The 24,408-nt window shown below is 42.6% G+C and overlaps 1 protein-coding gene and 1 pseudogene across 1 annotated transcript in view; both read right to left on the bottom strand.

Moving 5' to 3' along the window:
• Positions 1-10,245: 10,245 nt before the first annotated feature.
• LOC116895628 lies at positions 10,246-14,131 on the bottom strand (annotated as a pseudogene).
• A 5,958-nt stretch (positions 14,132-20,089) lies between these two features.
• The window catches only part of Fyb1 (FYN binding protein 1), a 142,432-nt gene continuing 138,113 nt past the window's right edge, over positions 20,090-24,408 (bottom strand). Inside the window, exon 19 of the mRNA XM_032898816.1 lies at positions 20,090-22,649. Within this exon, the coding sequence (XP_032754707.1) occupies positions 22,627-22,649 (23 nt within the window). The 3' untranslated portion in view covers positions 20,090-22,626. The remainder of the gene's footprint in view (positions 22,650-24,408) is intronic.

Genomic DNA, 24,408 nt, shown 5'->3' on the forward strand with positions numbered 1-24,408 from the left:
TGCTGGCATTGCCTGTACAGTCTTTCTGTCCCAGCCTCTTTAGTGATGGAATTGCAGGCGCGGCCCATCACATCTGGTTCTGTAAGACAGTGTTTAGACCGAGTGTCCGTTTCCTGATGTATAGTTTATAACATTCTCCTTAAATTCATTTAGCTTGGTTTATAGGCATACGCTAAAGCGGAAGGCTTCTCTGGGGACCTCTGTGATTCCTAATTCTTCCCTCCCTCAGGACACCTTATCACCTTATACTGATTTAGCCTGCGGACCAAATGCCAGATAAATTGTGAATCTGCAGAATATCAATAGACTGTCTTTAGATCCTGGAAGAAGGAGGCTTAAAACAAACCTCCTCGAGGGCTGGAGAGATGGTTCAGTGGTTAAGAGCACTGACTGCTCTTCCAGAGGTCCTGAGTTCAATTCCCAGCAACAACATAGTGGACGGGATCGGATTCCCCGTTCTGCTGTGTCTGAAGGCAGCGACAGTGTACTCACATGCCTAAAATAAATAAGTCCTTAAAAACAAACAAACAAAAAACAGACCAAAAAAAAAAAAAAAACTACCTCGAAAGTCTTCCACAACAAAACACGAAACCAGAGTAAATGCCACAGGCACAGCAGAGAGAAGGCTAAGGCAGTATACAAGGTTGGAGAGCAAGACTCTTCCATTATCAGGAGGTGGACCAAAGTGAATTCAGGTTGGTTTGCGCCCCCTGCCCTCCATCAGCAGCAACTACAAGTTCTTTTAGGAGAAAAACCTGGTTGGTACTGAACATTGAACCATGACATATCATGATTCAATAAAGAATACTTTATATTTTCAAAATCACAGGGAAATGTCGCCATTACTAAGAATCAGAAGACAAAATTGACGGAACGCTATTATTTCCGGGAGAATGTATACTTAAAGTCGAATGATACTGGGACTTTAGGTAGTGACTATGGGAAGCAGGATAGAAAGGACCCATTGCGCGGTGGGGTAATTTTTTTTACTGCATCCACGTTGGAGACATGAGTATCGAGCTTTCCTTTCCATGGTGCATAACTGTCAATCTAGACAGTAAGGTAAAGCAACTGTTCTTAGGTCTGGACAATGTGTATGCGATAAGGTGACCTTGAGATAAAAGAAAGCAAGCGCCACATTCTCTCCGGCTTTCTCCCTGGGATTGTTTCCTTTTAAACACAACACAAAGCTGTGAGAACTAACACAACAGCCGTACCCCTGGCTGGGAACTGAATGACTGAAGTTCGGCTGCGTGTAATGAGCAGAGTACCAGAGATGAAGGGTCTCTGCTGTGTAAGAGACTCAGAAAGTTTGCACACGGGACTCTTGCTTATTTACTGACATTAACAGCCTTTGGGCAGGGCTCTGGGAAGCTTTACTACTATCGATGTTTTTGAGGGTTTTTTTTTTTTAATATCTAATGTCACGGTATATTAAGGGGAGAGGAGGTAAATTTCCATGTTAAAAAGAAGAATTTGTCCTAAGGAAGCAACATTCAATGATTTGTTATCTCCATGGAAAATGATATAGCTTGTTTTTCATTTTCACTTTTGTTTAAAGCAAGACAGGGTTTCTTTGTGCAGCCCTGGCTGTCCTGGAACTGGCTCTCTGTAGAGCAGGATGTCCTTGAACTCAGCCTCTGCTTCCTGGGTGCTGGGACTAAAAGCGTGCACACCGACATTGCCTGTCATTTTTTAATTTTTCAGTGTGTGTGTGTGTGTGTGTGTGTGTGTGTGTGTGTGCGCGTGTGTGTGTGTGTGTGTGTGTGTGTGCCCGTGTGCGCACGCGCGTGTGTCTGTGTGAGTGTATGCACTTAGAAATTGAGCAGCAAATGCTGCTATATACCATATGTCCAGCCCTGTAATTTTGTTTTAAATCCAGAACAGTGATTACTAGAGACTAGGAAGGGGTTGACTGGAAGGTAAATAAAGAGAAGCTGGATCTGATCAATTCATGTAGTATGTGTGTGTTGAAATACTACACTAGGCATTATTAATATTTACAATACATTTATGTTATTAAAGCATAAACAGAATGGGATAGATACACTGAGAAACACTAATCAAATGGAGGCTAATATGATACTATTGATACGAGACAGAATTCAGAAGAACACTAGTGAGGGACATAGAGAAGTGGTTCATTAGTAAGATGATCAATTCACTAGGGAGACAACATCAATCTAAGTGTATATGCAGTAATAAAAGTTTCCAAAGTGCAAAATAATGAAACTGCAAGGAAGTAGGGACAAATATCCAAGATGCTGGAAATCATCAACTCCCCTTTGTCAGTAATCCACAAAAAATATTTTACAAATCAGTCAAAGTGTGGTGTGAATGAAAGAATGGCCCCTAGAGACTCACGTTTGTAACTTGGTCCCCAGTTGGTGGAACTGTTTGAGAAGGTTCAGGAGATGTGACCCTATTGGGCGAGGTGCATCACTGGGGCAGTCATCAAGTTTCAAAAACCACTATTCTCTTCCTCCTGCTCGTAAGTTCCAGATGTGAGCTCTGAGCTGTTACTGCCTCCCATGCCTTCACTGTACATTATGGGCTCTAACCCTCTGGAACTGTAAAGCCAACTAAATGGTTTCTTTTATAAGTTACCTTTGTACTATAAGTTATATAGTTTTCTATAGCAACAATAGAAAAGTAACTAATACCCAGGGTATAGAAAACATGAGCAATATTATCAACCATGTTATTAAACGACATTCAGAGAGCAATCTAGCAGATCATAACTGCACCTTCCTTTCAAACACTGTACCGTATTTACCAAGGTAGGGAGTAACTTGGACTAGAAAGCAAACTAACCAATTGAAACAATAAGAAGCATGTGTATATGCCCTACAATAATGAAATTAAATTAGCAATTGGTGATATTTTTAAAGCTCGACAGATTCCCAGATTGTAGAAATTAAACAACAGGCAGCACCCAAATACCCCATAAAATAAAGTAAAAACCAATGGGCAAACTACAGCATATGTGGAATTAAATATAAATAAAAAAAACACCAAACCAAAATTGTTGGAATGGCTCTAAACATTGCATAATTAATTTAATGATTACTTTTTCTCTAAAACCAAAGTTTTTGCTTCTGTGTCAGTGAAAGGACAGCAAATTGAATCAAAATCAAAGGAAGGTTAATAATAAATGTAAATGCAGAAATTAAGAATCCGATTTCCTGAGGCTGGGGAGATGGCTCAGCTGTTAGAGTGAGCACTGCACTTGCTCAGTGCCAGGGATTGGCCCAACACCACACTTGGTGCCTCATTGCCGACTGTAAGCCCAGCTCTACGGGGACCCGAGTCCGCTAGGCCCCAGGGGCACGCTCACTCACATGCTTATTCCCCCGCACACAGACACATAATTTTTTAAAAATAAAAAGGTCTTTGAAAAAAAAGCCCTAAAATTGATAAATCCAGTCAGACTGACCAAGAAAAGAGGGAGAAGTATTAATTTAAAAACATCAGGATCAAAACATGGTCTACGATAGCATAACTAACACTCAAAGCAGGGAAGGAAATATTAATTTCATGCCAGTGATTTTGACTACGCAAATGAAATGAGTCAACCGAGATAGACGATGCCAAAACTTGCTCTCGAGTTATTTAATAGATAATAGCAAACGACTCTCAGACTTATAAAAAGGAAAGGTCCTAAGATGGCCGGCGAGACACGAAGCGAGAGAGAGCTCGCAATTTCTGATTTCAAGACTTCATTTAAAACTACCAGACCATTTTAGAGGAGGGAAATCCATATAAATTAATAGCAGAGAAATAAAAAGCTCGGAAAAAGGTTATATGCAATTAAATTTTGATTACTATGGCAAAGCAATCCATTGTAAAGAGAATAGCCTTTTCAACGAATGGTGCTGGCTCAACTGGACTTCCATCCATAATGAATGAATATTGATCTATACCGTAAAGCTTACACAGAAGCTGAGTCAAAATGGACCATGAGCCGAAGATTTCAAATGCCTAGAAGAAAACAGTAGAAGATGTTCATGATTCTCTGAGAAGCATTTCTGAGACATCAGAAGCGTGATCAATACAGGAAGATAGGATGAACTGGATGGATTTTCATCAAAGGCAGACTATCCCCCAGGAAACACACTTTTGGAATAAAGATCATAACCCAAGACTTCTAGAAAATATTAGTTGTTGTACTGGAGATTAAACCTGGGATATCAAATGATTAGTTGCAGCCCCAGCCTGGGAAAATAGTTTTAATTATGCATTTGATAAAGTACTTGTGTACAAGCTAAGTAGAGACTTCTTGATGCTTATTTTTTTTTCTTTAAGAAAGAAATCTATGGGACTAGAGACATGGCTCAGTGGTTAAGAGCACCGACTGCTCTTCCAGAGGTCCTGAGTTCAATTCCCAGCAACCACATGGTGGTTCACAACCATCTGTAATGGGATCTGATGCCCTCTTTCTGGTGTGTCTGAAGACAGCTGCAGTGTACTCATACATAAAGTAAATAAATAAATCTTCAAAGGGAAGAAAGAAATCTATGGAAAATAAGCACACCAGTAATTACACCATAAGATGAGTTATTTGAAACATTCCCATTAAACCACACTAAGTTACCACTGTGCACTTAATATAATGATTTAAGCAATGATGAGAGAGTGTAGCAACTAGAATTATCTTACTTTGTTGGTTATATAGGGACATAAAATGATTTGGTGGCGTTGGGAACCAGCTGGGCAGTTTCTTGTGAAGTTACATGGTTTTTTTGGTTTTTTTTGTTTTTTTTTTACATAAAGTCAAACAAACACTGTGCCAAGCTGTTTACCCAAATGAAGCCATAGCTTAGCATGAAACAAAAATTCTCAATGTGATGTCTATAGCGGATTTCCTTGTAATTGCCAAACCAACCAACAAAACCTAGAAGCAGGCCAATAACCCTTTATTTGGGGAACAGATAGTATTCAGTCAAAAACCATTCATTATCAGAGAGGACTGCATTAGCAAATCGTAACTCAACATGAACCAATTTTATATACGTTCTTCTAAGTGAAATAATCGGCTTCCAGTTATGGTTTCATTTAATCTACGTTCTGGGGAAGGTAGGGCCAGAATGGTTGGGAAGCCCCTGGGGAGAGGAACTGTCTATAGCACAGCATAGCACCTATTTTCCGAGGGATGAGATGCTTCTGGTTTCGTTCACCTTGGTGGTTATATGACTGTGCTATATTTACAGAGCTTATAGAAGAGGTGGGTTCCTCTAAATGTAATTTGTATACATTAAAGTTAGAAACAACAGAAGTCATTAATGCGAAGAATGAAAGAGGGATGGTAGGAAGCCCGAGAACACTGAGCTTATACTGACAGGGGAAGCACTGAGAGAGCGAAGAAAAACCTCCTAGAGACGGCTCAGCCTGAAATACTAGGACTTGTGACGCTAGGCAGGAGGATTGCCTTTAGTTCAAAGACAGGCTGGGTTACAGCGTGAAAAGACAAAAACAAACAGAGGTGACATTTTAAGAGACTGTGTTGGATTCGCTTAGGCTCGTGATAGACACAGTTTAACAAACATCGGAGGGGTGATGTAAACCAACCGGGATAACTAATAAAATACTGTACTTAGTACCTTATATCAAACTGCAGCCCATCAGAGGCAAAGAGATGGTAGAGAAGTTGAAAGAAGAGATAAGGAGCCCACAAAATGTACAACGAGAATCATTACAGTTTCTTCAGAAGAAAAAAAAAAGAACTAGAAGACAGGGGGGCGGGGAGGATATACCTTTAAATGTCAAACAAAACAACTGTCGATCAAAAATTCTTCACCTAAAAGGATCCATCTTTGAGGCCAGTGAGATGATTGTCAAAGGACTTGCTGTACAAACCAGGATACCTGAGTTCAATTCCCAGAACCTACCTGTGGGTGGAAGAGAGAGCCAACACCACAGAGATGTGCTCTAACCACGACACGCACACATGGTTCACGTACACATTGTCCACACAGGAAACCTCCCCCACACACGATGATAACTAAATGATCATTTAGAAACTCCATCTCTGGGAAAAATAAACACCTAGATGATTTGAAAAAAAGGGGGGTGGGGATGTTACCACCATGGTACTTGTGACTGTTTGTATATGCTCCATCTAAGGAATGGCACTATTAGAAAGTGTGGCCTTGTTGGAGTAGGCGTGTCACTGTAGGTGTGGGCTTTAAGATCCTCATGCTAACTGCCTGGAAGCCTGTATTCTCCCTGTATCCTTCAGATGAAGATGTAAAACTCTCAGCTCCTCCTGCGCCATGCCTGCCTGGATGATATCATCCTCTCACCTTGGTAATAATGGACTGAATCTATAAACCAGTAAGCCAGCCCCAATTAAGTGTCCTTATGAGAGTTGCCTTGGTCATGGTGTCTGTTCACAGTAGTAAAACACTAAGACAGAAGCTGGTACCAGGAACTGGGGTATTGCTGTGATAGGCCTGACCACGTTTTTGTATAGAAGAATGTGGATTTGGGGACTTAAGATTTGGAAAACAGTAGAATGCTTTAAATGGGGCTTAATGGACTATCCTACTAAAAATATGGAAGACTTCATTGCTGAGAGTAATTTGAACTGTGCTGACCTGGTCCAAGAAGTTTCAGGAAAGAAGAATTTCAGTATGTGGCATAAAGATTTGTTTTTGTGGTATTTTGGTGAGGAATTTGGTTGCTACTTTTGCCCTTGTCTGAAGAGACTGCCTGAGGCTAAGGTGAAGAGACTCAGATTAATTGCATTGACAAAGGAAGTCTCAGAAACACCCACCATAGATGTTGTTCTCTGGCTAAGTCTCATGAAGAGCATTTTAAACAAGCATAGCAAGCTGAGAAAGGAAAAATATAAAAATATGGGGTTCAAATATTAAAAGGACACCAGGAGCTGAATCCAGTGTTCAAAGATATGAAGTTGAATTAAGGGAGTGGTGATCTTGGGGTAAGATCCTACCCAGCTAAATTTAGATCCAGGCATGGTGCTATACATATTTAATCCTAGGAGACAAAGGTAATTTTAATTAAAGTCTTCTGAAGCTCTTCCATTGTTTTGAAGGAAATGTTAGCTATCTGATTTCCTGAAATATGGAGAGAAAAAAATGTAAGGCTAAGCAGCAATAGAGAAACAATAGTGTGTAAGGTTTGCCTATGAGTAAAGGGAGGGAGGATGAATTCCACCAATGAAAAACTAAACCAATCTCCAGAAAAACATGAAAAGAGACCGAAGAGCAGGGAAAGAAAACTCTTGAACAGAAAGCTCCACATGAAACAGAAGAGGAACCCCAATAGGAACATGTTACTCCTATTCCACTATCTTTCCCTCTCTTCCTCCCACTTAAGATCTCTTCTTCCCCACTCAGGGTCCTCTTTCTTGAGTCATGGCCTACTATTGTTTTGAGATAAGATCTCCAAGCTCAAGCTGGCTTGCTTGTAACCTTGTTTGTTACACACAAATTCCTTACATAGCTAAGGATGGCCTTGAACTACTGAGGCTTCCTGTCCCCTCCACTTCCCAGTGCTAAGATTATAAGTACTCACTACCATCTCTGGCTTTGGTGTGTTGTTTCCAGTGAAGCAACGATCGGGCTTTCTTGTTAGTCTCCTGATGTCCTGATCTTAATGAATTGTACTTGGAGATATCAGACCCAGTCCTCAAATTATATCATCTTAATGGAATCTGCAGTAGCTTCTTATCACAGATGCAAATAAACCCCAGTAACCTATTTCTGTCTTTCATTTTTTAAAAAGATTTATTTATTTCATGTATGTGAGTACCCTGTCCTGTCTTCAGACACACCAGAAGAGGGTATAAGATCTCCATTACAGATGGTCGTGAGCCACCATGTGGTTGCTGAGAATTGAACTCAGGACCTCTGGAAGAGCAGTCGGTGCTGTTAACTGCTGAGCTCTCTCTCCAACTCCAATTTCTGTCTTTCAATAATAGATATTTCCCTTCTAGCTGAGTTTATACCTTTTGGATGGAATCGGTACCATAAAGTACATTTGGAATTAGAGTTACGTGCCATGCCCCCAGCAGCGATTTGTAGAGACACCTGCGCAAAGGAAGTCACTAGGAAAGCTTGTTAGAGACTCAGGAGTCCAAGCCTTTTATAAGGGCTGTTTCTATCTGTACCTAGTGTGTGTACCAGACTTCCAGAGGGCAATAAAAGCTCATAAGTCATATTGTCTGTACAATGAACTTGGGAATAGTAAATGATGCCTATCCGTTCTGGAAAAGGTTCTAGAAGTCTCTCTAAATCAAAGTCCCAATCCCAGTCCCAAGCCAGCCTTCCCAAGAGTCCTTCATGCTATCAGGCCTTGTTTGTCACACCCTTTTCTATACGCAGCCTTAACTGGTGATCTATTGCCAAACTTAGAGCAGACACGGTGCTAAGAAAAGGCGACTGAATGCTGTAGTAGTCAATGTTCCCACTGCTGTGACAAAAAGATCCCAACAAAAGCCACTTCAGAAGAAAGGATTTGTTTCCTCACATTTTGCAGTTGCAGTGCTGCATTCTGGGAAGGTCCCAGCGGCAGGAGCTGGGGCCGCTGGGTGACATTTCACCTGCAGTTAAGGAACCCAACAACCGTTGCTCCCATGTTCAGTTTCCCCTCTCCGTCATGTGCCATCCAGGGTCCAGTTCATGAAACTGCCCACACTTGTCATGGTTATTCTCACTTAAAGGAATCCAATCTAGACATAATCTCTCACAGAAGCACCATTGTACATTGATTCTAGAGCTCACCAAGTGGACAATTAAGATTCAGCCATCGTGGTTGCTTAGATGGCTAACATATCCGCCAGTCTTTACAGGGGTGATTATATACCCACTAAGTTTCAACCACTGCTCAGATGTCACCATTTCTTCTGAAGGTTATAATGTGTATGTCATGTTTGGGAGGAGACATATTTTCTTGTACCTTTTTGTCTGCCTACAAGGCCTGAAGACAGAATTTGGAGTTATTGGGAGAAAGGCTGAAGCAACAAAATCCGTAGCTGTCCTTCCTATCTCAGTGTACTGTGACTAAAAACCAAGCCCTTGCAAGGCCGAGTGACAGGTTAGTAATCCACACAACATGAGTTTAGTGTACTCTACAGGTTTAAATGAAAATGGTCCCCAGAGACTCGTAGGAAGTAGCACAATTAGGAGGCGTGGTCCGGTTGTCGGAAGCATGTCACTTGGACTAGGCTTTGAGGTTTCAAAAGCTCAACCTATGCCCCGCGGCTCACTCACCCTCCCTGCTGCCTACAGATCTAGATGTAGAACTCTTAGACCCTCGCCAGCACCATGTCTGCCTGCACTTTACCATGATTCCCACCACGATGCTAATAGACTTAGCCTCTGAACTGTAAGCCACTCCCAGTGTGTTTTCTTTTACGAGAGTTTCTGTGGTCATAGTGTCTCTTTGCAGCGATAGACACCCAAACTAAGACACACACTGCCAGCCCGAATAGGAGAGTGGGGCTTAGACATCAAAAAAAGTCTAGTGCAACCTCGATCTAGTAAATATTATAGGCAGCGATTCCACCTTCCAACATGGGTGCTTTTACTACATGAAGGTTTCTATTTGGTTCTCGTCTCTTTTCTTTTTCTTTTTTTCTTTTCCAGAAAGTTTTATTGTTACTTGGTTTGTGATTGTCCTGCCTCGACCAGGCCCCAAGCTCCTCAGGCAAGGGATGGGACAGGAACTCTTAGTGTCCCAAATGCCACCTCTGTATTTTCCGTGAGTTACTCAGCCACATCATCACAAAGTGACTTAGAATAGCTAAAGCCTGGTCCTCACTTGTCATGTGATCTCAGGAGTATTCCTGCCCTCTCTGGGCCTTAATAACCTTCTCCTCCACGGGAGGGAAGTACTTCTCCATCAGAAGATAGGCCGGAGGCTAAGAGGCTTTAGTGGTTAGAGCACTGGTGCTCCTGTGAGAACCAGATTCAGTTCTCAGCACCCACATGGTAGCTCACAACCATCCCCCCCAGTTTCAGGAGATTTAAAGCCTCTTTTAACCTCTAAGGGTGGTGCACATACATACATGCAAGTAAAAACACTTATACATAAAATAAATACTTTAAAAAAAGATTTCAAAAAGACAGGCTAGCCAGTGTTGGGTTCCCATTCAGCACAGCCATGGCCACTAATGCAGACAAGGTTGGGTTCCAACCCTGGGACTCACTGCCCACTACTCCTCAGGGCCTTCATCTCTATGCTCAGATGACAGCACCATGGACCCCAAACAGCCACTGGGTCAACCCCGGGCAGGGCACAGGACAGGGTCAGGGGGTGCTGGGCTTCCCCACTGACGGGTACAGCTTGCGCAGGCTGGAGTCCAGGAGGAAGTCTACCGACCTGTCAATGGGGTGGACAATGACAGGGATGGCCAGCAGCCCAAGTGTGGTGGTGGTCCATTTGCGGACATTCAGGGGCCAGCGGGTCATAGTACCCAAGACATAGAGAGGCAGCACACAGGCGGTTGATGGTGAAGCCAGAATGGCCACAGAGATAGACTGCCCTGCAAAGGTATCTACCACAGCCAGGGCCATTCTGGTACTGCGGCCTGCTTCAGCACCTCTCTTGCCTTCTTGCCTTTGTCTATGGCATCGGGAACATAGGGGCTGGAGACATAGCTCAACCACACCCACAGCTTTAGGAACCAGGGCGGAAAGCCTCCCCACTTCGATGGTGTGTAGTGCGCACCCACGTGTCCCGGTTAGGTGGCTCGGGCTCTGCAGCTCTCCACACATGACTTCCCAGTGGTAGGGTCACTGCAGATTAAGTCTCACCACAACTCTTGTCTTTAGCACTTGGCTAACACTGAAAACCCGCCCAGTTCGAGACTTTGGCTATCGCCACTGTAGGGAGTGTCTGAAAACCTCTTTTTCTTTTTACATTTATTTATTTATTTTCTGTTGTGTCCGCTCACACACATGACCACAAGTGCTCTACCATGCATGTGGAGGTCAGAGGTGGACGGAAAGGAGAGTGGGAGTCTGACTGAATTCAGGTTGTCAGGCTTGGTGGTAAGTGCCTTTTTTCTGTCTTGTTTTGTTTATGTTTGTCTTACTGCTTCTTGTCATTTTGAAGGAAAGAGTTTAGGAGACACAGACACTTTAATAAAAAGGTTATTTAACAAAGCATCATACGTATACTCTGCTATGGAGGGAGATTGAAAAAGGTTCACACGGATGTGGGGAGGGAAGGAGGGAGGGAGCCCACTGTGCATTGTGGTATAGATTTTTAAATATGTTATGAATATTTATGAGCTCTGTATTCATGAGCCAAGATGACCCTTTTTTCTTCCCACACCATAGTAATTTAATTCCCATGATCTTCTTGAAAAGTGTGTGGGGCTGGAAGAGAGGATCAACCATGATGTATATATTAAAATGGCGGCCAATGTTTTTTGAGAATAAGAGCCTAAAAGCTGCTTCAAGGAGTTAAAACTACAAAAGCACATTCTGATGATCAGGAACCACGCGGGGCAGGGGAGGGAGGATCCATCTGCAGTTTCTATAGTTATTTAGTCCCTAGCTCCTTGCCTACGGATCTCACCTAAGACTACTGGAATAAGCTCTAAAATACATTTTATTTAAATGAGGGCTATTTAAAAATTTTCAAATGTGTATCACGTTGGAGTAGAGAAAGACCAGGTTCTTTGATGAGTGTAAAACTCACAGCTGGCAATGTGCTGTTCTTGTGCTAGAGACTTGCCTTTTTAAAATGTCTTTCATAGGCAATTTTTTCTTTATGAATTTTACTTCTCTCAGGGCTTGATTTGTTTAAAAATTACCCTCTATTTTATTTCCTTGGAAAATAAAAGTCGGTTTTAAAAATATTATTGAAGAATCATCGCTATATTTAAAAAGACCCACAAAAATGAACTCATTCCATGAAAACAGATCTAGAATTATCATCAGTACTGTAAGGGTCAGCCTTGCCTCGTATTCTAAAATGTGATAATGATGAGTTTTGTATTAGCAGATGATGGACACTCATGATCTTGTCAGAGTTGCATGTTAAACACCCGTGAGATGAGCTCTTAGAAGACAAGGAGCCAGTCAGGATTCCACATTGTATTCTTTGGTGAGAAGGTTACCTAAACGACTTTCTGCTACAAGAAACAAACAAACAAAAAAACCCCAAACCTAGTCATTCGAGATAGGAGACCATCTTAGTTACATTTCTACTGCTGTGAAGGCCCACAATGACTAAGGCAACTTATAAAAGGAAAGAAAGCTTTTAATTGAGGCTTACAGTTCCGGGGGGAGTAGAGTCCATGACAAACATGGCAGAAAGCACGGCAGCAGGCGTGGCCCCGGAACAGTAGTTGAGAGCTTCTGACCCAAGGCATGAATCAGAGAATCGGAGGGGGCGCGGGGAGGAGGAAGGAGAGGAGGAGGAGGAGGAGGAAGAAGAAGAGGAAAGAGACAGAGAATTAACTTGGACCAGTGTAGACTTTTGAAACCACCAAGCCCAACCCCCAGGATATGCCTCCTCTAGTAAGACCAAATCTCCTTAATCCTTCCCAAACATTTCCACAAACTGGGGACCAAGCATTCAAGCCTATGAGCCTGTAGAGGCTACTGTCATTAAAAGCACCCCAGAGTTCGTAAGCTTTTCTTTAAAGGCATAGCTGATCTCACACACAAAAAAAAAAACCAGTTGAAATCCCCTTAACAAAGCAAAGGATTGTATGCTCAACTCTGGAGGGAGATCAGAGAAGGGTCACTCAGATGTGGGGAGAGAGGGAGCTTGCAGCCCACTGTGTATTGTGGTATAGATTTTAAATATGTCTTATGAATATTTATGAGGTGGTAGAATATTCATGAGCGAGACACCATTTTTCTCTGCACTCGCCACACTATGCAGAGTTCTTTTAAGCTATTTTAAGGGGTCAAAGAGGTGATAAAGCTGGAAAGTAGAATGGCTAGTTGCTGCTCATTTGATTTTTTTTTTTTTTTTTTTTTTTTTTTTGGTAATTGTGGTTTGAGATAGGATCTCGCCATGTTGCCTTGCAGGACTGGTTTCTAATTTCTGAGCTTGAAGACCGCCTCTGCCTTGTCAGTAACTGGCACTTGCACATTTAGCTAAAGACTTACGCATCTTGTTGTTTACTTGCTTTTGTTTATGGGTGGACTATTATTATTATTATTATTATTATTATTATTATTTTATGGTTTGCTTTAGGATTTTTTTCTTTAAGACGGGGTTTTATTAGGTATCCAATGTTGGCCTCAAACTCTTAATTCTCCTGCCTCAGCCTTCTGAGTGCGGAAATTACAATACCACACACAGCTGAGACTCGTGTTCTAAAAGCAATTTGAGAAACAGGACTTTAGTCCTATGGAAGGGTAAAGAGTTCAACTGAGAGTGCCCAAAAACCTACTCAGTCCTGATTTTGTTTCTCAGTTGATGTTCTAGTATCTAGGGATGCCGAGAGGACCCAGCCAAGTCAGGTGATGTCTCCATGGCTGGCTGTCCAGTTTGGTCCACAAAACACACATATTTATGCCTGGTTTTATTCTGAGTGAATCACTCCCTGAAGACATTTGCAGACTTATTCTTGATAATTATCCCTGCCCCCTTCCTGATGTCCCTGGCAGGAGAACATATCCCTCAGCGGCTCTATGATTTGGCTGCTAAGTCTGTCGCACCTGTAGATATTCTGGAGCTGTGGTTTGGGCCCAAAGGAGCACCAGAGCCAAGTGATCCCTAGGGACTGAGGCTGGAGAGGAGAACCTCTAGCAGCCAGTGACTGAGATGGAGCAAATACCAGCTCCCTGAGCTCAGGGCGGTATAGTCAGTGCTGTTCTTGCTCCAGGATGAGGCTGATGGGAGACAGTTGTGTTTGTCCAACTTCTTCCACCAAGTCCCCAACTTTCTGAACCTCAGAAATTGTTTCTGAGAGCACTCTCTCAAGAAATCCTAAACAGTTCATGTAGTCACAGACCTGCTAATAAGGACTTTCTATTGGGTTAAACCATGTCTGGTTTACCCCACAATAAGCCCAAATAAACCTTTTCTTCTTTAAATTATTTTTGTTAGGTCTTCTCTCTTCTCTCTCTCTCTCTCTCTCTCTCTCTCTCTCTCTCTCTCTCTCTCTCTCTCCTCCCTCTCTCTCTCTCTCTCTCATTCTCTCTTTTTGTTTTTTTCAAGACAGGGTTTCTCTGTGTAGCTCTGGCTGTCCTGGAATTCAAGCTATAAACTAGGCTGGCCTTGAACTCACAGAGTTCTGCTTGCCCCTGCGTCCCAAGTGCTGGGGTTAAAGGCATGTAACACCACCACCCACCTCTTAGGTATTTTTTCATAGCAACAAGAAAAATAATGAATATCTCCCAAGGTTCCTTCCTAACGTGTACTCCTCCAAATGAAACATTTCCCTGTTGTTCCTCTTCTAAATGAACAATCTTTATGTGTCTACAGTACTGTGTGGTCTGGTTTTCTAGCCTTGCATATTTATTTATATCATGGAAGTGAGGCAACCACTGCAGTTTAGCACATCTCTTTGAGATCTTTATATATTAAAAATGAGAAAACGCTGGTCCCCTGAGGTATGTGGGAGGAAACAGGATTTCAGGGCTTCACTTAGCATAGCTTCTCCCACTCAGGGTGAGGCTCGGTAAGCGCATTGTATGAGCTGATGTGCTATAACTCAACTCTACCCTAACTTTAGAAACAATAGCGTTAGGACGCGCTCTTAGAGCTAGGATAATGCTTTTGCATCTGATTACAGATGGATTAAGATCGTCGAGTTAAAAAGGAAGATGTGGCTTACATATCTAAGTAAAACTAGGTAACTTATTAGATGGTTTTTGGAAACTATCACAAGGTCTCAAAGACCTGTTTCAAGGAACTGAGGTGAATGAGTTGATACTGGTGTCATAGAAGGTATTCCTTTGTATTTCATTCGTAAGTATTTGGCCATTAGCCACTGAGTACCGTGCTCAATGGAACATGTCTTAAGCTACAGTTGCCCTTTAGAATTCTTCTTTTTTTTTGTTTTTTTGCTTGTTTTTCAGACAGTGTCTCTCTGTTGTATCCCTGGTACTCACTATGTAGACCAGGCGACCACTAAACTCATAGAAATTCTGCCTCTGCCTCTAAATGCTGGGATTAAAGGTGTGTGAATTCTAATTGGTTTCAAGCCATTGTATTTGCAGTGTCTTAGAAAACTGAGGAATGGGAGTGCAATGGTTTTGTAAAAAATAGATTTACTTTTTTTTTTTCTTTTCTTTTTTTCGGAGCTGGGGACCGAACCCAGGGCCTTGCGCTTGCTAGGCAAGCGCTCTACCACTGAGCTAAATCCTCAACCCCTAGATTTACTTTTAAAAATAGATTTTCTTATTTTTTTAAAGACTTATTTATATGAATACAACATTGCTGTCTTCAGACTCACCAGAAGAGAGCATTGGATCCCATTACAGATGGTTGTGAGCCACCATGTGGTTGCTGGGAATTGAACTCAGGACCTCTGGAAGAGCAGTCAGTGCTCTTAACCCCTGAGCCATCTCTCCAGCCCAGATTTTCTTATTATTAATTGTGTGTGTGTGTGTGTGTAGGTTATGTACAAATAAGTTCAGATACCTCAGGAGGGCAGAACAGGATGTCAGGTTCCTTGTAGCTGATGTTACAGGCAGTTGTAATGCACCCACCCTGAGTGTGGGGAACTGAAGTTTGGAAACTGGGTTTACATCTAAATTCTGTAAACACTTGTTGACATGGACTCAGACGCTGTGAGACTTGAGTCATGTATCCTTTTTTTTTTTCCCTTTTCTTTTTTTCGGAGCTGGGGACCGAACCCAGGGCCTTGCGCTTGCTAGGCAAGCGCTCTACCACTGAGCTAAATCCCCAACCCCAGAGTAATGTATCTTTAAGGCTTAGGTGGAAAACAAATGGTTAACTCAGAAGCCTGAGGAAACATTAAAAGGCTTGTTTACAAATGGATAGACAGTCTGTGGAGACTACCAGATAAAGAGGAATCTCCTGCCACTGGCACTGGGTGTGTCTGACATCCTGAAGGAGCCAGATGAGGAAGAAGCAATAAAATGAGAGAGCTGGTTCCTGTGGAAGGTTCTGTCTGAGAGAGCTGCAGCTTCAGGGGAGCAAGGATGTACTGAGCAATGATGATTCCCCCAGAAAGATTCTTAAGAAACCTCACTCTCTGTATCTTTGATGGACTGCAGTCATTCCCCAACAGGTCACGTGAACCGGGAAGCTAGAAGTCAAGTGATCCTTTGTAGGGAGCTGATAAAGGTTAGGCTCAAAGGGCATAGGACAGTAGCAAGTTAGGAAAGGCGCATCTGGAGAGTCGAATGGAAAACATCTACACAATTAGCAACTTACTCCTAAGCCAGGAGCTTATAGTCTATAGTTGGCCACAGTCCTCACTGCTCTGTCCCACGGTTGGACCAAAAGCTGAATCTCAAAGTGCCATCTCATCATGAACCCCAGTTCATGTTTTTCATCAGACACAATCATCTATTCATCGATGGATCTACCAAAAGTGAGCAGAGAATGCTAGAGGACCGAACCATTTGAGAAAAAGGAAGAATATGTAGGAAAAAACAGGAGTTTGAGCTTAATGTGTAAACTCTGCTTTTTTAGTGTAATTTTAGGCCTGGAGAGATGGCTCAGTGGTTAGAAGTGCTTGCTGCTCTTTCAGAGGATCCAAGTTCGGTTCCCACGTCTACAATGAGTGGCTCGTACCCTAGAATTCTGCCTATAATTTCAGCTCCAGGGGGATCAAATGTCTCTACCCTGCACGCATACAATTTAAAAGGCAAGAGTTTTGTTTCAATTTGATTTTAGCCACTAAGTGTGTACTTTCATGTTATATAAATAAAAGCTCTTGAGGCCCTGTGAGGTTGAGAATCTCGTTTAAGGCTATGCTACTTAGCTTACTCACTCGCACAAGTGAGCAGGGTGTGCTGGCAACCTTCCGTCTGTCACTGCCACGTCTGCCATGGCCACGGTCATCTTTCACAAGGCCCTCCCTCTCATCGGATGAGGAGGCTCACCCAGCAATGAGGAGTGTGGGTTCTTTTGAAAGGTCTACTATTTTGTTTAAAGGGAGTCAGCCGATGAAACATTTACTCAGAGACCTCTCTGTTTGTCCCAAACTTTACCAGGCCTGTATCACATTCAACCTTTTTTCCCCCTCAATTTTACTCTCTCTTCCTTTCGAAGATACCAATCCCTAAGAGACAAGTTGTAATTTATACTCTTCTTTTCTTACACTACAGATTTTATTCCCCTCCCCGTCCACCTCTCCACCAACAGGGTTCCACATCCCATACCACCTCCCCGCCTCCCCCCCATCTCCACAAGGATGTCCCCACCCCACCCACCCCACAAGACCTCTAAACTCCCTGGGACCTCCAGTCTCTTGAGGGTTAGGTGCATCTTCTCTGACTGAACCCAGACCCAGGAGTCCTCTGCTATATATGTGTTGGGGGCCTCATCTCAGCTGGTGTTTGCTGCCTGGTTGATCCAGTGTTTAAGAGATCTCAGGGGTCCAGGTTAATTGAGACTGCTGGTTCTCCTACAGGGTTGCCCTTCTCCTTAGCTTCCTCCAGTTTTTCCCTAAGGCAACCAGAGGGGCGACCTCTACTCTTTCCCATCATCTGTCTTCAGAAAGCCCAGCTTAGGAAACTACTGTGATCAATATGATCTTGACTGCAGTCATTTCAGTGAATGTAAAGTTGGCAGTAACCTATGCTTTAGGGAGTATAATAGATATAGCGACCGATTCCTTGAAGCTCTTGGGGCATTTGAAATAGCAATTAAAAGGACAGTGGTAACTGTACAGGCTTACCACATCCTTATAGACCCATCACTCACTGATTCTTTTATTATCAAATATATTAGTTATAGCTTCAAATACTACTTTACGCAAGAATATAAAAGAAAATCAGGCAAGAGTCTTTGCTCTGTTGGAGCTCTGTGTCTCAGCAGACAAAAAGCAGATAAAGAGCAGGAACAAACATGTCGGTGTCAAGCGTGGGTGGTGGGATAATAGAGATGCCAATGAGGAGGACGATAGAGGAGTTTGAGGTCGAAGGAAGACTTCTACTTGGAGTCTTATGAGGTTGATATGGATATTTATTTTTCTCATTGCTGTAAAAATGCCTAACTAAAGAAACTGAAGGAAGAGAGGGTTTATTTAGCCTCAAAGACTGAGGCGTTACTCTGGTGGTTTGAATAAGAATGGCTCCATATGTTCATAGGGAGTGGCAGCATTAGGAGGCATGGCCTTATTGGAGGAAGTGTGTCAGTGAGTTGGGCTTTAGGATTTGAAATGCACAAGGCAGCCAGGCCCAGTGCCTCTCTCTCCCTGCTGCCTGTGGATCCAGATGTTGAACTCTCAGCTCCTTCTCCAGCACCATCTGCCTAGGTGCCGCCACGCTCCCTGCCTCGATAATGAGCGGAACCTCTGAACCTGTAAGCCAGCCCCAGTTAACTGTCTTCCTTTATCAGAGTTGCCATCGTCATGGTGCCGCTTCACAGCAGTAGGCCATTGACTAAGACATCGACCATCTATCGTGTGGGAAAGACGTGGCACAGAAGAGCGGAGTGTCTAGTCTCATTGTGTGCACAGTCAGGAAGCGTAGACAGATGAAAGCTCAGCTCGCTCGCTATCTCCCTTTTACTCAGTGTGAGATCTCAGGGAGACCCTGGTTCACATCCAGGGTGTGTCTTTCCTTCTTGGTTAAACTTTTCTCAAAAATCCCTTATAGAAACACCCATATATATATTTCCGATTCTAGGTGATTCTAAACCCCGTCAAGCTGAAAATGAAGACTAACTTCTACGAGGCTGAGGCTCTTTTGGGACATCACGTAGAAACGACTTTAAAGTGACAGTAGCTGAAACCAAGTTGGAGCAGTCTGGAGACTGAGTGGATCTTGAGAACTTGAGAAAGGATGAACAGGGTGACGAATTCTCAAACTCCTGTTCCTATTTAGGGTTACTTACAAAGGACTTCCAAAATTACTCTTCCCACATTTGATTCAGTTTATCCCAGGGTGCAGATACAGGCTTTAATAATGGTTCAAACTGTACTGTGCTTGCTCTGGTTTCCTTGGAAGAATGACAGCAAGATGAGCTGAAAATGGGGGACAGGGAGAAACAGGTGCGGGAAAGAGAGTCAACTAGGAAAGGTGGAAGAGTCCAGTGTCTGTCCGAAGTGCGTGCCTGCCCCAGTGAAGTTGGGAGATCAAATGTTTGGGACTCTGGCGAGGGGTTAGCAAGTCCCCTGGGGAGGCCTCAACTGAACTTGCTTTGGAAACAGTCTGTACGTAGCCTTCTACCCCTGGTATCCTCAGTTGTTGGTTAAGACAACCTGTAGGCATCCTTCCTGATCTCCATACAAGTCTGGTGATGCTTTCCAGAGTACTGACTGTAGTGGGAGCCTCTCGTTCATCAAATTCCACACAACTGGAGGAATCTGAGGCCGTTGTAACAGCTGGCACATGGACTTCAGCCATTTTCAGTCAATGGAATGAGAAAGGAATGCTGACATGGGTTGTAGGTGAAGAGGTATTTGTATTCGGGTTAAAATGTTATGGTTTCTCACAGCTGAGAAATGTTTTAGTATACGTTCAACATTCATAGAAAAGCCACTCAAAGCAAGTTAAAGATAGAGAGGAAGGGAAGGAAGGGAAGAAAGGAGAGAGAAAAGAGAGCTGTGGTAGAGAAGGAGGAAGAGGGAGAGAGGGAGGGGCGGGGAAGGGGAGGTAGAAGGAGAATGAAGAGCATGGATTGTGTGGGAAGAAGCTCGGAGAGAAGTTGGGGGAAATGGGGAGCCTTGGTTATGGCTTTCAATTCGGCGTTTTACATTCTAAATGGTCTGAATGTGGGTGAAGTTTTGGTGGCGGGGAGTTGAAGAGAGTTGTACTTAGCTATTTCTAAGACAAAATAGAAAGAACCGAATCAAGAGGCACAGGAGGAAGAGTTTGGTTATGAATAGGAAGCCGAATGAGACACAGGGAGGGTGATGCAGGATGCAGATAGGCCTCTCCTGTAGATACAGAATGAGCTAAGGGAGAGGAAAGCCGATGTCCTTGATGGGTAGAGGAAAAACAAGACAGGGTCACGTGCTCAAAAGGTATTTTATTGGCAGCTCTTCTCACAGGACAAAATTCCACACACAATCTGTAACAAAGATCACATTTAGTATATTAAAATTAACACTTCAAATATATATTAAATAATTACTACACAAATCTCTCATAGGTGCCTATCCATTTCTTTGACTATAAATCAAAGCTGAAATATTCTCTTGATCTAATTTGGGATTTTAAAAAGCTTCCATTTGCATTGAATTGTGCTACTCTTAATCAGGGAGAATTACTGGAAATGCAGGTTAGCATATAATTTATCTTTGACGGCAAAGTTACCAAACAACTACTTTGAGCCAGGTAATTTTTATCTAGTGATAAAGAGAGTTTGTCACAAGGATACTTGATGGCTAATACCACTAGACTACTTCCTGATCAGAGGCTAGTCGAGATAAGTAATTCCCAACCCTGGAGACTCAGCCTGCATGCTATATGTTTAGCTGTAGGCACTGCTGTTTCAAAAACACTTGACTAGGTAGCAGCATGCCTTTGGTCTTAGCACTTGGGAGGGAGAGGCAGGTAGATCTCTGTGAATTCGAGGCCAGCCTGGTCTACAGATCGAGTTCCAGAACAGTCAGGGAAATCCTGTTAAAACAAAACAAAACAAAAAACCAACAAAACAAAACAAAAAACTCCAAAAAGCAAAAAACAAAAAATACCCACAAAAACAAACAAGCAAACCCAAAACAAAATAAAAAACAAAACAAAAAAACTTACTAAAACCCTAACCATTTGAAGGCTTTGTGCTATTTCACAGATTTTTCAATCTGTATGCACATGTTCCTATGTGAGAGGATATAGATAGTTATAGTCCGAAGGACACCATAGCTGTTGTTCCTCAGTTGCTGTTCATCAATGACACATGTCTGTCATTGGTGTGGGACTCACCAGTTAGGCTACACAGGGTGTCCACTGAGCCACAGGAACCTCCCATCTCTGCCCCTCCAGCATTGAAATTGCAAGCACACATCTCCACATACCGTGTTCATCTGGGATTTGTGGACGGAATTCCGTTTTCAAGCTTGCCTGCAAACACTTTTACCAACTCAGTTATTTCTCTATCCCATGCAATTTTTGACTTTAAAAAAAAATTAATCCAGAAACTCTGATGGAACTTTGGAATTTACATATATAATATAAATTGCATACATACATGCAAATTGATACATATAAAATGTAAATTGATACATATATAATGTATCAATCATTATTTAATCAATGATTTCAAATAGAAAAAAGAAAGAACTTCTGAGGTGTACATCTGAGACTGAGGGACTGTAAAAGCTTGAAGTTGGTAGTAGGAAAAGTGCTGGGACAAACTTACAAGAACACTGGGAGAATAATGAATATTGCCAAGGTTGTAGCATGGTCAGTAATAGAACCAAGGTTGTCAGGATTCAGTAATTTCAAAAAGCATTACCTCAGCCGTTACCGTCTTGGATTCTGGAGTGCTCTGTTTTGGATCATGGTGGGTAGTGTTCTTAGCAGACAAAAGCCAGTGCTGTTTGGCTGGAAAAGGTGGTGAGGAATAGGTCACAGTGGGGAGCACCAAGGCCAAGCACTGGGATTTATTGCCTTGTGTTCCTTCTGCTCAACAACTTTCTGGTAAAGGGTTTATAAACATCATGAAGTTCTGCAGAAGCAAGTGACAGCAAAACACAAAACCCCTTCCAAGAGACTTCACAGTAAAGCATCACCAGCACCTAAAAGGAGAGTGAGTTTCAGGGTTCTCTCTCAGCGTTCTTAATTGTCAGATAGCCTCCTCCATTTCTCTAGTTAAGGATGGTATTCAAACAGGGCACAGAATTCAACGATGTGTGTACGGATCCACAAGAATAAGACTTTAGACTCCTGTGTGCAGGTTAATCTTAGACGTGCATGCAGAGCGTAAAGCACGCTTATCAAATAATTAACGCATGATTTCTGCGTAAACAAAGAGGAGCCAAATGATAGAAATGTTCCGCCGTCGCTCTACTCTCTCAGGCCCTCGAGGAGTTAGCGCTGTCTTTGGTGGGGTAGGTAATCTGAGGGGGTGATGACAAGTGAAAGCTGTCTTCTTGTGGGATTCAAAAGCCCTTCTTTGTGTTCTTCTTTTCTTTATTTCCTTAAAGAGCGTGCAGCAGAGAAGATTCCCTACCGGTGGTCTAGGCAAAGTGCATAGTTGAAGCAAAATGAGATCCTTAAGCCAGTGTGGTTGCACAAGTTGGTTGTCTCAGTGCTTTGGAGGCTGAGGCAGGAAGATGGCCTAAACTAAACAATAAGGAACCCTGGATAACAACAACAACAACAACATCAACAACAACAACAGGATTAAAGAAAAGATTTTCAATATCTCTTATATCTCATTACTGATTTCCTGGCATTTCCCAAGTTTAAAACTTCAAAACTTTATAAAGAGATTGAAATTTCATTTTGTACATTCATTTCTTTTCCTATAACACCCAAGAACATTCCAATTAAAATTCATGTTGGCCACTCAGAGGCACAGCGGGATGGACAGAGCTACGTGCTAGTCGTTGTCATAGATGCAACCTGGAAGAAAGAAAAATATAACTTTAATTGATTCACATATGGGTTTTTGTGAGTGTGTGTGTGTCTGTTCGTGTGTGTGCAGGGGCATATGCACATGAGTGTGGAGGTTGGAGGACAACCTCTAGTGACCTCCTCAGGAACCATGTACTTTTTCTGAAACAGGGTCTCTCAATCTTACCAGTTAGAGAGAGCCCTGGGATCTCCCGTCTGTACCTCCCCAGGGCTGGGATTACAAGCATTTGCCACTGCCTGCCATTTCCATGTGTGTTCTAGCAATCAGACTCAGTTCCTACGGTTGCAACATAAGCTTCACCCCCTGAGCCATTCTTCTAAGCCCCTATTATGGTTTGGAAGGCAGGTCCTCCTGAAGCCCAAGATGCTCTCAAACCCTATAAATCATTGAACAGGACTTTCAACTCCCGAGTCTCCTGTCTTTATATCCTAAGTTACCACACCTGGCCTTAAAATTTTAAATACAGATTTTCTATAACACACCTTAAGTGTTTCAAGTCACAAGTCTGAATAAGTCAATCCAGAATGAAGATGAAAAGAAAAGTAAAACTGGCTTATTTTACATTAAAAATGCTAAGTGAAATGCCATAGATTTATCTTCTGTACTAGCTGTGTTCTATGCCAATTTGACACAAGCTAGAGTCATCACAGAGGAGGGAGCCTCTGTGATATAGAAGTTGATAAACCACGTCTATAAGATTGCAGGAAAGCCGGTAGGGCATTTTCTTAGTGATTGATGTGGGAGGGTCCAGTCCATTGTGGGTGGTGCCATCCCTGGGCTTTATAAGAAAGCAGACTGAAACAAGCCATTGGGAGCAAGCCAGTAACCAGCACCTTTCATGGGCTCTGCCTTCACATTCCCGCCCTGTTCTTGTCCTGACTTCCTTTGACGATGAACAGCGATGAGGAGGTATAGTAGACATATACTGGCTTTTGGTAATGGTGCTTCATCGCGGCAACAGTAATCCTAACTAAGACCCATCGTTGGTAATCCCATTTCAACAACATTCATAGGCAGATTTATTCCCCATTAATTGAGATGGAAGATTAGTTAGTCTGGCATTACATCACCGTTTGGAAATGAGATTAGCTAAGCATCAACAAGTAACACAAGCTCAAGAGACTAAAGGATCAGGTCTGGGGAGTGACTTAGCCTGTGAAGTGCTTGGATGCAAGCAGAAGAAACAGGTTTGATCTCAGAACTGATGTAAAAACAAAACAACAAAAACCTGGATGGCGCCAAGTCCTGGAGTGCACACTTTTAACCCAGCACTTGAGAAACAGAGTCAGGCGGATCCTTGAGTTCAAGGCCAGCCTGGTCTAGACAGTAACTTCCAGGCCAGCAGGAGCTACACAGTGAAACCTGGTCTCAGCAAAGCATACACACATGAACACACATGCACAGGCGGGCATGCGACATGATGAGGATGTGCACATTGTATTGAAATTGATGCTCTAAGTCATCATTTAGAAACACCTGATGCTCTTACTCGTGTTATTAGTTATGAAATACGTACCTGTTAATTGATCAAAGGTTTATTACTCTCACATTTCAGCATTTTCCGACTCTATGTTTGTCCTGTTTCAGTATTTGTTCATTTAGGATTTGTTAATTTCATATTCTAGAGGATCCCCTTCTCCCCACGACACCAGAATCATTCTCTTCCTTCGAATTTTTGAGAAACTCAAAAATGAGCCTATTGCTAACTACTTGAATGTTTCAGTTGCTACAGAATGAGTACTACTA

The sequence above is a fragment of the Rattus rattus genome, chromosome 3, assembly GCF_011064425.1.
Source record: "Rattus rattus isolate New Zealand chromosome 3, Rrattus_CSIRO_v1, whole genome shotgun sequence".
NCBI lineage: Eukaryota > Metazoa > Chordata > Mammalia > Rodentia > Muridae > Rattus > Rattus rattus.